Source organism: Metopolophium dirhodum, chromosome 1 (genome assembly GCF_019925205.1).
Source record: "Metopolophium dirhodum isolate CAU chromosome 1, ASM1992520v1, whole genome shotgun sequence".
In the NCBI taxonomy this organism is placed as follows: domain Eukaryota; kingdom Metazoa; phylum Arthropoda; class Insecta; order Hemiptera; family Aphididae; genus Metopolophium; species Metopolophium dirhodum.
Genome location: NC_083560.1, coordinates 117,742,062 through 117,755,666, shown reverse-complemented (window position 1 = coordinate 117,755,666; position 13,605 = coordinate 117,742,062). Strand labels below are relative to the sequence as shown.

At 29.9% G+C, this 13,605-nt stretch overlaps 1 protein-coding gene across 1 annotated transcript; it reads left to right on the top strand.

Annotated features, from left to right (window-relative positions):
- Window positions 1-2,829: 2,829 nt before the first annotated feature.
- LOC132953561 (uncharacterized) lies at window positions 2,830-6,595 on the top strand. Its single transcript, XM_061025953.1, has 6 exons — window positions 2,830-3,024; window positions 3,152-3,226; window positions 3,319-3,438; window positions 3,565-3,639; window positions 3,732-3,798; window positions 4,071-6,595. The coding sequence occupies exons 1-6, from the start codon at window positions 2,830-2,832 to the stop codon at window positions 6,593-6,595; spliced, it is 3,057 nt and encodes a 1,018-aa protein (XP_060881936.1).
- Window positions 6,596-13,605: the final 7,010 nt, after the last annotated feature.

Genomic DNA, 13,605 nt, shown 5'->3' with positions numbered 1-13,605 from the left:
AATATTATTAGAAGGTAGTAGATATTATTAATATCGTAAATATATAAATTTATAGAACAAAATAACAATAAAATTAAAATCAAAAAAATTACGGTTGAAATGAATTGATAAACGCAGTTGCCGTATCTATGTTTCCAGATGGTTCAATTTGTGTTTGAATAGAGTAGTTTTGATCTGCTACACTTGTCATAACCCACGAAGACGGACTTGGTGTAGGAACTGGTGTATAACTGTATGGAGTACTCACTCTGCTTGAAATAGTATTGATTTGAATAGAATCACGGTTCAATGTACCCAATTGTCCTTGAAATAAAATGTCAGCTATCCCTTTTTTGGCAAAAATTTGTTGAGATTTATTCATTTTTAATAATTCATTCGCCCATGTTTTAGCTATTTGTAATTCTTCACTTTGCGGTTCGCACAAACGTTTACAGGCTAATGATATAATTTCATCACGTTGATATGTACTTCGTTTAGCTGGTTTCTTTTTAACAGTTTGAAAATCTGTACCATTATCCTAAAATAACAAATCCAAAAATAAAATATAAATGATGTATGATTTTGTATAAAGATAAATAAGTATTTTTTATTTGAGAACCTAATTAATTATTATTAATTTTTAGTTGCCAAAAACTTCACATGAATGGAAAACAATCGCTGATGAATTTGAAGAAAAGTGGGATTTCCCACACTGTCTGGGATCTATAGATGGAAAACATGTGACAATAAAAAAACCACCAGACTCTGGATCATTTTATTATAATTACAAAAATACATTTAGTATTGTGTTATTAGCTTTAGTAAACGCTAATTATGAATTTTTGATGGTGGACGTAGGATTAAACGGAAGAATATCTGACGGCGGAGTATTAGGCCACTCAGATTTTGGAAAAATGATGGAAAATCAATCACTAAACATTCCTGAACCTCAACATGTGCGACGCAGTAATACGATTCTTCCATACGTTTTTGTCGCCGATGATGCTTTTGCTATGAATCAAAATTTGTTAAAGCCTTATAGCCGTGTAGGAAATAATTTAACTGAAGAACAACTAATATTTAATTATAGGCTTAGTAGAGCGCGGCGTATTGTTGAAAATGCGTTTGGTATACTTGTATCTAGATTTGGTGTATTACAAAAGGATATACTTTTATCTCCAGAAAAAGCTCAAACTATTGTTTTAGCTTGTTGTCATATACATAATTATTTAAGATCAAAAAAAACATATATTGGTCAAGGTTCTGTAGATTTCCATAATCACGAGACAGGTCAAATGTATAACGGAGCATGGCGGAATTCAAATGATCAATTATTAACATTACAAACTACTACCAGCAGAAATACTTCGGATAGAGCTAAACAAATCAGAGACATGTATTCTATGTATTTTAGCAACGAAGGGGCTGTACCGTGGCAAAATAATTATGTTTAAAATAAAATGTAAATAAAAAAATAAATAAAAAATAAAAAATATTATTATTATTATTTATAAAATAAATAATGAAAATGTAATTCAAATAATTAAATATTATAATATTAATAATTTTCATACCTCTCCAACAGTTTCAGTGATTTCGTCTATTTGATCATCAACATTGCTTGTATTTGCGACTTTTGGTGGTCGAAGAATTTGTAAAGTACTTCGTGATTTTGCTGGTGTTTCTTGGTCCCGGAGAAAATGCATTTCATTAAAATACCACAAGTGTGACTGATAAATGTCTTCTAAACCAGCTCCAGATTTATACGAATCATTTACTTTTTTATGTTCTTTTCTATAATTTGTGCGTAAAGAATTAAATTTTTTTTTAACATCATCTAATGTCGCTGTCGGAAAACGTTCTTGATATTTCTTCAATAAAACATCATACGCGTGATTTTTCTTATTTCTGTCCATGTAATCATCAGATTTGATTTCCTATAATGCTGAATGATCACGATAAACTTGAATACATTCTAATACAAAGTTTCGTTCCTCATTTCTTTCGGAAGAAGACATTTTACATACGGTTTTAAAATTATTTCCGTACAGAACACGTGTACACTGTACACGCACTTGTTATCGTGACAAAAACAAAAACTATACAGACGGAATATTGTCAATAGTATTGATAAGTGCCACAAATAGCACAATAATATTGACAATCTATCAATAAATATCAAAATAATTTTGACTGTTTCAATATATTGAACACGTCTTCAATATGATCCATACACTGTCAATATTATTGTCAATATCAAATATTGAGCAATAATATTGATTGTGTATGGGCCGCTTAAAATCAACTGCACAACGGTCAACAACATTATAAACGTAGGCCGTAGTGATGGGCAGGCCCGGCGTTAGGGGGTGTGTGGGGGGGTGCAATACCCCCCCACCAACGAATAACCCAATTATATAGTCGGCATATATAGACATACGCTGAATAAAATTAAATAGTCGGCAATAATTTGAACTATAGAACTAGATTGCGCTAGCCGCTAGTTGGTATTACAAAAACATTTTTCGTGTACGGCTACGGCTACAATTCCCGAATCATAGGGCAACGAATGTATTTATAGCCGTAGTCGGAATATACGTACGTCGTTATCTTAGTCTTAGATATTTGATTTGATTTATTGATTATTGTTGTGATCGACGATCGTACTTCACCGCTACAATAGTACAATAGTATATTATAATTGATAATAAATAATAAAGATTGTCGACAATTGCCTATTGCTATTCTGTACTTCTGTGTTCTGTAGTTCTGTGATGACTGTGAGAGTGTTATACCGAGTTGACTTAAAACAGTTTATTTATTCGTTTGTGTTTTATTAATTTGTTCGTTATGAATTGCACAAATACGAAAAAAAGAAAACGAACGAAATTAGAATGTTTGGCATGTGGAAGTATATTTGATGATGATTATAGAAAGAAACATGAAACTAAACAACATGAGGGTAAAAGAGTTTTAGTGAACCATGTTGGAGCCCCAGAAAATCCATTTATAGCTGCAGCTAGGCTAAAGCAAGTGACAGAATCGGTAAGTGTTAACTTTTTTCATTGTAAAAAAAAAATAATAAACTTTTTAAATATAAAAATATGCTTTGAGATTTTTTGTGTAATTGTGTTTATAACATAATAGTGACTCATTCAAATTTTTTTTAAAGGATTCGCTTCAAACTACAGAATTACACTTTGAAGAAATTATCACCGAGGATAGAAAACATATTTTAGAGCCTCTAGTAATTACTTTTATTATAATAATTTTTATACTCCCATGTTATTTAAAATTACAAGTTTAAATTATATATTCTATTATAATTGCTTACATCAGAATGAATTTCAAGTTGAAAAATCAGTTGTAAATGAGAATAATAGCAGTGAAAATAAGTATGCAGGAACACCAGAAAATCCGTTTACAGCAAACATTAAGCAAAAGCAAGTAACAGAATCGGTAAGCATTAACATTTTTATTGTTAAAAATAAAATATTGCACTCTAAACTTATTGATTGTAAAAATATGATTTGAGTGGTTTTGTATTTATAACATAATAGTGACTCATTCAAATTTTTTTTTTAGGATTTGCTTCAAACTACAGAATTACACTGTGATGAAATTATCACCGAGGAAAGAAAACATATTTTGGAGCCTCTAGTAATTACTTTTATTATAATAATTTTTATACTCCCATGTCATTTAAAATTACAAGTTTAAATTATATATTCTATTATAATTGTTTTTATTAGAATACATTTGATGATGTAAATGATAATAATAGCAGTGAAAATAAAAACTTTGATGGTGAAGATGCAGGTTAGTAAAAATCATTAAGTAATAACATAAGTAGTGCATAATAAAACTATAAAAGTGGACCTTTTGATTAAAAAAAACATGCATGTACCATAATGGTGTTGGTATATAAACATTATAGAACTTATAGATACTAATCGGATAAATTTAAAATATTTTTATATTTTATATTTTGTTATAACTAAAAAATGTAATAAAGAATTATTTCATAATATTTTAAAATATAATATTGCATGTAATGTAATACAATATAATATTTATTATGTTATTCTTAGGAGAGAAATTCTTAGTTGGTAAAGAAGACAATTATGATTGGATAGCTTGTGCAGGAATGCTTGAAACAATTATTAACAGCTTTCAAGAATGTAATGCTTTATTAACAAAACTTAAGACAGAAATATCTCCAAACCCTATATCTTTTTTAGTTAATACATCTGAGATTGTGTCTTCTTTAAGGATAAAATCAGAAAAGTATATAGAAATTACAGAAAAAGTTATAAATAATTTATTAAAGCCTTCACCAGAAAGAGAGAATGATAATATTATAGATCATTTTCTTGAACATGATCCTGGAAAAAGAAAACGAGTTGAATCGTTATCACAAAGAAAGTATCTTCTTAGTCTAGGACCCTGTCAACCTAAGCTAGCCAAATACCCTAAGAATTCCGATATTTCACCAAAAAAGCAAAATCAGTTCACTTCAGTATGGTTTACTGAATATCCTCATTTGGAATATAGTATAGTAAACGATGCTGTTTATTGTTTTATTTGCACATTATTTCCTAAAGGTCCAAATAGGCAATTTGCTGATCCAGCTTGGGTTGAAAATGGTGTTAGAGCCTGGAGTAAAATGAAAAGCCGAGGTAAGCAAAAACCTGGAAAATTAACTCAACATTTTACTTCGTTATCTCATAAATCTGCATTAGATGATTTTAGCAACTTTTTAAATAGTTCTAATCACATTGACTGCTTGTTAAATAAATCAAATCGTGTTCAAGCAATTGAGCTGGACCATAAAAAACGTTTTCATCAGGACATTTTATGTATGTTATTTGATATATCTCGTACTCTAGCTCCACAAGGTTTGGCATATAGAGGAGACAGAGATGAACAAAATAGTAATTTTAATCAAATTGTTTTGCTATTATCTCGGCATTTACCGGTGATGAAAAGATGGTTGGAGGAAAAATCGTTTCGAAATCATAAAACCACATACCTTAGTCATGATTCTCAAAACGAATTTATTAAGTTGTTAGCTGATGATGTAAAGAAAAAAATTATAAAAGATGTCACACATGCTGGTATATACTCTGTTATGGCAGATACTACCCCGGATATTTCACGAAATGATCAATTGTCAGTTTGTGTACGTTACATAGATTCATTAGGGGATGTATCAGAAAGGCTATTAGATGTATGCCAGGCAAAAGATAAAACTGGATTAAGTGTTGCGGAAAAAATTTATGAAGTTTTGGTTGAAAATAGTTTACCTGTAGATAATATTGCTTTTCAATCTTATGATTATGCTAGTAGTATGTCAGGTAGAATAAATGGAACACAACAAAAATTATCAGAACTAGCTGGCCATATGATTCCTTTCATACCATGCCAAGCTCATAGATTAAACACCTTTCTTGAGCATAGTTGTGATGCTAGTATTTTAATATGTGATCTTTTTTCTACACTTGAAAATCTATACGTTTTTTTCTCGGCTAGCACTAAAAGACACATTCACCTTAAGTCAAAATTAGCCACCATAGAAAATTCATTACAACTCCGTAATCTTTCAAAAACTAGATGGACAGCGCGTGCGGAATCTATAAAAGCTGTGTGGGTTTCATTTGAAATAATAATTGAAACTTTACAGGAGATAATTAATTTGCAAAACATGGACAAAAATACACGAAATCAAGCACTAGGACTTGTAAAAAAACTTCTTTCATTTGACTTCGTTGTTTCCTTATTTTTCATGAAAAATATAATGTACAAGACCAAAATATTAACGGAAAAACTTGAAGCTACTGAATTGAACATACTTGATGCTTTAATGTTGATTGATTATTCAATAAGTAGCTTAAATGAAATGAACAGCGATGATACAGCAACGAACAACCTAGTAAGCAGTGCAATAACATTTTCTGAACAGTTAGGTATTGATCCAGTGTCAGATTTTAATCGCCATCATCGGAAAAGACTTTTGCCAAAAAGAATTGACCAAAATCCAAACACACAGTGTTCGATTGATTTACCTACTTTTTATCGAGTAGAATTTAAAAAAGTTCTAAATACTTTGATTGTTTTATTGAATGAACATCTAAAAAAATCTTTGGTGACATTTGAACCAATGATTACTTTGTTTAAAATGCCATGGAAACAAATTTGTTCAACAGAAAATGTAAAAAAAGTAATCGAACTATTTCCACCGGGATGCAAAGATTTTAAAATGAATGACTATGACGGAGTGATTGCCGAATTGAAAGTTTTAGATCACCAGTGTAACGTGAAAAAATTGGATAGCTTGACAAAAATATTTAAATTATCTGAAGATTGTAAAACTTGTTTGCCAACTGCAAACAAGCTATGCAGGCTAGTACTTACAGCTCCCGTAAGTACTGCTTCAAACGAACGTGCTTTCAGTAAACTGAAAATCGTTAAAAACTATTTACGATCGACTATGGGAGCAGATCGTCTTCAACATTTAATGTTACTTTTTAGTAACAAAGATATTTTGGATTCTATAGATTTAAAAAGTTCAGTGAAATCATGGTCACTATTAAAGGAGAGAAGGATTAAAATTTAATTTATTCAACTACCCACCTATTTACAATGTTGAAGTTGTTGTATTTTTATATAATATGAATAATATGATATTATAATTTGTATTCTATTGTTTAACTTTGTTAATATCCAATAAATTATTAAGACACCAATTATTGACTCTCTTTTACACACGCGTTATATTACAAATTTTGCGTTTAGTATGTATTTCACTCTAGTATCTATTATTTTAAAAATTAGAGTAAATTGATCAATAATTTAATTTAATTAAATAAAAAAATTGATTATTTTGAACGCAAAAATTTGCCATGTTATTTGCGTGTAAGACAGTCGACCAAGACAACACTTGTGGTTCATGTTTATGAATGTAGTCGGCAAATTCGTATATTTATACCCCCCCCATCAATAATTGCTAGCGCCGGCCCTGGTGATGGGTCGTTCGTGAACGAATCGTTCCAAATGAACGAGTCCGACAGAGGAACGATCAGGAACGATTCCACCCGATTATTTTTTCTCGTTCCTTCGTTCCATTTTGTACCTACATTCGACCCGTTCAATACATCTACCGAGTACCGAGATTCTGGTTTTAGAATAACTGATGATAAGAATGACAGATAAGAATACTTAGTTTTATCCTTAGATCGTATATGATCACGGACTAAGATAGTACTATCTTAGTCCGTGTATATGATCTAAGGTTTTATCGATTGACGATTACCAAATATTGATAACACTATTAATAAATTTATAAAATCGTTGACCAATCTTAAAATATTGATAATTTTAATCAGTAGATTGCGCTAAATCTTGCAAAAGATTCAAAGATTGGTACCTAAAACTCATATAACTTTTTCAAAGAATAATAATAATATTCTATGATATGAGAGTGGTAATAATATTGTAAAATTACATGTGTAGAGACATGTAAAATCATGCACAAATTTGAAACTATACCCATACTATAAACTTTATCTACATAAAGTACACGGTTTATTATAAGAAATATAAGATATAATAATAAGATATAATATAATTATAAGAAATATTACTCGTTATGTGTGTAATTAGTTTATTCAATACACAATTGGCCAAAATATAGCCAATAGGCATTGATTTGGTAGTTTTATTTAATAACACATTTTACATTTAACATTACTAGCTATTATAATATCATTCCTTTTCGGTTTTCATACGTATCACGTTCACAGTATGCAATATTAATATTGTACTTTTAGTTGTTTTATTGTGTTTTTTTTGTTAATTATATATATTAACTAGTGAGTTAAAGACTGACTTGGATTTGCTTACTTGGACTTGAATCAAAAAAAAATTATTTCGGTAATTAGTAATTAGTAATTGATAGTTGATCTTTGTGCTTATAATTTTATATTATAATGGATAAGAAAAAAAGTGACGTTTGGAACCATTTTACTGTACTCGACAATGAAAAGGCTAAATGTAGTTATTGTTCTATTGAATATTCGTTTAAGGGGGGATCAACAGCTAATTTAAGTCGCCACTTAAAAAGAAAACATATTATTCAGTACGAGGCAAGAAAAAAACGTTGTGTTGATTTGATTAGTACAGAGCAGGACATCGATGAACCGGATTGTTGTACCATTTCAGTCGAATCTACCACATCTCGTCCTTCAACAATTGCACATATTGAAATAAATAAAATCCGAAATTCTATTCCCCAAAATACTCAGACACGAATTGACTCGTTCGTATCGAAACCAATTTCTCATACTAAATCAAAACAGATTGATAACCAATTAGCTATAGTAATAGCAAAAGAGTTTCAACCGTATAGCCTTGTCGAAAATAATGAATTTAAAAAATTTGTTAAATTACTAAATCCCGGATACACATTGCCTTCAAGAAAAACCATTTCTAAAAGTATTATTCCTCAATTAGTGGAAAGTACAAAACAAAAAATAAAAAATAGTATTAAAAATGCCGAACATATCGCGTTCACCACAGACGGCTGGACTTGGGTTAACAATGATAGTTTTGTAGCAATAACCATTCATTACATAGACAAGGAAGAATGCATTTTAAAAACACATCTATTAGGTTGTTATAATTTTCTAGAATCTCATACAGCTGTTAACTTATCAGATTTTATGAACAATTGTTTTATTGAATGGGAAATACAAGAAAAAATTAAAGTAGCAGTTAGCGATAACGCATCAAATATTGTAGCTGCAATTAATTTAAATACAAAGTGGCGTCATTTACCTTGTTTGGCACATAGTATTAATTTAATAGCACAAAGTGGCTTAGGAGAAATTGCCGAAGTTCACAAAAAGGTAAAAAGTGTAGTAGAATATTTTAAGCGGTCTTCCCAAGCGTATACTAAATTAAAAAATATGCAAGCTCAAATGGGTTACCCCACCTTAAAACTAATTCAAGATGTCGCCACGCGCTGGAATTCTACATATGCAATGTTTCAAAGATGTATTGACATAAAAGAGCCTTTAGTTTCAACAATAGCGGTTATAGGCAATGTTAACAATTTATTACAATCAGATTTTGAAATTATGAAATATTACTGTGACATTTTTAAGCCGTTTAACGAAGTTACCATAGAACTTAGTAGTGAAAAAGAAATATCTATATCAAAAGTTCTTATTTTAGTTAACATGTTGATATCTCATATAAAAAAAAAAAAAAAACAAGAAAAAGATTTGCCTCGAAATATTTATTGTATGATTGAAAAAATGGAATCTAAAGCAGACAGAAAATTTAAAGACATTAATTGTGACCGCACATTAACAGAAGCGTCAATTTTAGATCCGAGGTTCAAGAAAAAGGCATTTATTTCTACTACGTCATACCAAAATGCATACCAAAAATTAATTCTAAGCGTAATTACAATAATAACATCAAATCAAACACCATGTAATATAAATGATGAAATTACCATGTCCACTGAACCCGAAAACATCCAACCTGAAAAAACCTTTGAAATTTGGAAAGACTTTGATGCACAAGTAATTAAAATTGAATATTAAATATTTTACAAAACGTATACCCAATACCCATTGTATTATGTTTTCAATTTATTTAAATTACAGGTATCCACTACAAATACTATTACTACGCCAAGGTCTCAAGCTATTATAGAAATAGACAGGTATATGAACGAACCATTATTACCTAGAAAATTGGATCCGTTGATTTGGTGGAAGGATCATAAGGTACTTTATCCAAATTTATTTAAGTTAATGCTGTTGAAATTATGCGTTCCTTCGTCTTCGGTCCCATGCGAAAGAACTTTTTCGAAGGCTGGTTATACAATAACAGATCGACGCAATCGATTGTCTGTCAAAAATACAGAACAATTATTATTTTTAAATAATAATCTTTAAATTTATTTTAATAAATTTTTATTGTTATAATTATTATTTCTTTTTATTGCTTATAGTAGGTTTAAATTGCAAGGACGCAAAATTGAAAATACTATAACTTGTAAGTTCATTTTTTTTACTGTATACGAGCTGTAATATTTATTATTTTATTATACTATCTAAAGTTACTCATTTTTATTTAATAATGTTTGTAATAAAAATTATTATAAATAATTATTTAATTATATAACGTATGTCAAAAATATGGGCCATACACGTTAAAAACACGTTATAACGAAGTGTTTTTTGTGTGATGTTATACCTATACGTCTGTCCATCTGTCGTCTATACACTTTTAAATTATAATATTCTTATACTGCAATAGTGCAATACTACAATAATACGAGTAGGTACTCTATACTCAGTAATCAGTACGTCGTACAGAGAGTGGAGACAGACTGGCAGACTGTGATACAATAGTGATTAGTGGGTCTAGAAAACAGGTTGTGCTGATTGCGGTTATTCGGTTCGGTATTGATATTCGGTACTCGGTACTCGGTACTTACGCCATGATACTATAATAAAAAAGTACCGAAAGGAACGAAGGAACGAGTCATTTGGAATCGTTCCTTATGTGAACCTGGAACGAAAGTAACGATTCACTAAAAGGAACGAAAAATCCCATCACTAGCGCCACTAGGCCGCCGCCCGCCGGGTACATAAATTGTATGTAGCCGCGCTACTTGCTAGGTGGGGGGCTGCGCTTGCCAGATGGCCGTCGCAGACACTCGCAGTGTCGCACGTCTGTTATGATTTGGTCGTGAAATATTCGTCTGTTCTAGAGATGGTAAACTGTGATTTTTTCGCAGTAGCAATAACAGTTGCTACTGCTACTGAAAAAGTAGCAGTGAACATAGCAGTGATTGCTACTTCATATATTATGCCAATATCATATCATTATAAAATAGCATTTATAGCAGTGACTGATACTTCATGCATTTTGCCAATATCATATCATAATAAAATATGATTATATTAATAAAATTAAAAATAGCATTATAGCAGCGACTGCTATTTCATGCATTTTGCCAATACACAACACTGAACACGTTATTTTATTATTTTATTATCATATATCTGTCATACAATACACATGATTTTGTCATGAGGGAGTGGGGGATTTGTCTGGTTTTTTAACATTCAATTTTATTTTTATTAAAAATCTTTTTTAGATAGCTGGGTCTCACTCGTGTATTAATCATAAACATTTTTATTTATGGTTATAAGATCAATTTTTTTAAGAAGTTATCTATTATCAATACGAACATTGAAATAACTTACAAATTTTCGCAAATAAAAAAAATTCAAATAATTTTAATTTTTTTATTACAATAATTACTACTTATGAGGAACCTTGTAATACATTTTCAAGATTTATTGATCAATCAAATTTTTTTTATCGACATTTTTAGAAAAAAAAAAAATCGAAAATATCAACTGTCTATAAATAGCTCAAAAAAATCAAAACATTTTTGATAATAACGCGATGTCATAGGCGCAAATAGACAAATTATTTTGAGGGGACTAATCCTATAATATTTTCTAAAAATTATATATGCTCAGTACTAATTACTGACTTTTGAACTGGGGGGACTTGGCAGAAATATTGGGGGAATAAGTCCCCCCAAGTCCCCACCTATTTGCGCCAATGCACAATTTATAGATAATGCTAATTTAAACAGTAGGTGAAAATTTCAAGTATTTACGTTTTTAAGTTGCAGCAAAATATAAAAATCGATTTGGTCAAAAACTGATTTTACGTAAAAACCCTAGCATGTATTATACAAACATTATAATATATTAAGTAGATGCATGTTACAACACGTTCAAAAAATTATGCAATATATTTAGGTTTTATTTTTAATTACTACAGTAAACATTTTATTTTCTGTTTGCTGTGCCTGACAATCAGTTTGTGTACTGAGTAGTGTGTACATTTTTATCCATTTTAACCAAAATTATTAAATCGTTCTTTGAAATACTTATCTCTTATAAATTTAAAAATGAGTCAAGACAAGAGAACAAGTAATATTTGGCAGCATTTTTCTAAAATCGACTCCAATTTTGCAACATGTGATTTGTGCAAAAAGAAGTTGTCTTTTAAAACAAGTGTCACAAACTTGAAAAAACATTTACATAATGCTCATTTATTATATTCATTTACTTCGACTGTACAAGTAAGCATAAAATAAATTTAATTATGTTTTAGTTTGGCTTTTATGAGTAATGAGTTGTAATTAAGTTGTAATTTAGTTGTACCTTAAATACATTTTTTATTTTTAAATTAAGCTTAGAAGGCTTATTTTTTTATGAAGTGTTAACAATCTGTATAATAATTAACAAATTAAATAACTATGATACCTACAGTCTAAAATTTACACAAATTATTGAAAAAAAAACCCTGTCAAAAACACCTAAAACATGTTTACAACTGTTACTGTAACTTACTTAAATACAATTTAATTAGTTTTAGTTTTACATTATGAAATTGTCTTAATATACATAAAAATTAAAGTCAAACTATCAGCAAGATAATACTAATATAATGCACCTATAATTACACTAGTTATTCAAAAAATGTTTTTTTTTTTTTATATGAACACAAAACACAGAATGATTGTGTAAATGAAACTGTTGCAAACATTGATGATCCTTTGCCTTCAACATCTGGAGTAAACACCAGTACAGCATTCGACAGTACTAGTAATGTCGCTATTTCAATTGAAACTAAAACACAAGTTCAAGATAATAGTATTCCGCGACCACTTAAAAGAAAACAGTTAGCAATAACTAACTACATACCTAAAAAAATGTCCGTTGATGTGCAAAAGAAATTGGACCATTCTTTTTTAAAACTTTTTACAAAAGATTTACAACCATTCAGTGTTGTTGATGATGCTGGTTTCAAAGAATTTGTACATTTGCTTAATCCTGCTTATACAATTCCTAACCGCCATTCCATATCCAAAGTATTGATCCCTGCAGAGTATGAAAAATGTTTGAATGCAATGAAAGATGTAATTGAAAAGGACTTGGAAACCGCTTGTATTACAACCGACTGTTGGACTTCCAGAAACACAGAAGGTTTTATGGCTATAACATTACATTTTATAGATCAAAATTTTGTACTCAAGTCAATTTTATTGAGTTGCCATCCTTATAGTGCAAGCCATACAAGTGAAAATCTTAGTAAGGAAATCAAGAATGTTTTACAACAATGGGGTGTGGAAAAGAAAATTGTGTTTGCTGTGTCTGATAATGCACCTAATATAAAAAATGCGTTAAACATTTTAAAATTAAAAAATCTTGGCTGTTTTGCTCACACCCTTAATTTGATTGTACAATCTGCATTAAAAGAAAAATCTGGTCTTATTGATAAAGTTAAAGATATTTCCACTCATTTTAGAAAAAGTACCACTGCTCACCATAAGTTAATGACTTACCAAATTAATTTAGGAGAAAAACAACCAAAAAAAAATGCTTCAAGATGTTGCAACACGTTGGAACTCAACATTTTATATGCTACAACGCTTTGTTGATTTGGAAGTAGCAATCAGAGGAACAATAGGTCTTTTAGACAAAGCTCCCAATACCTTGAGCCCAGAAGAATGGTTAACTG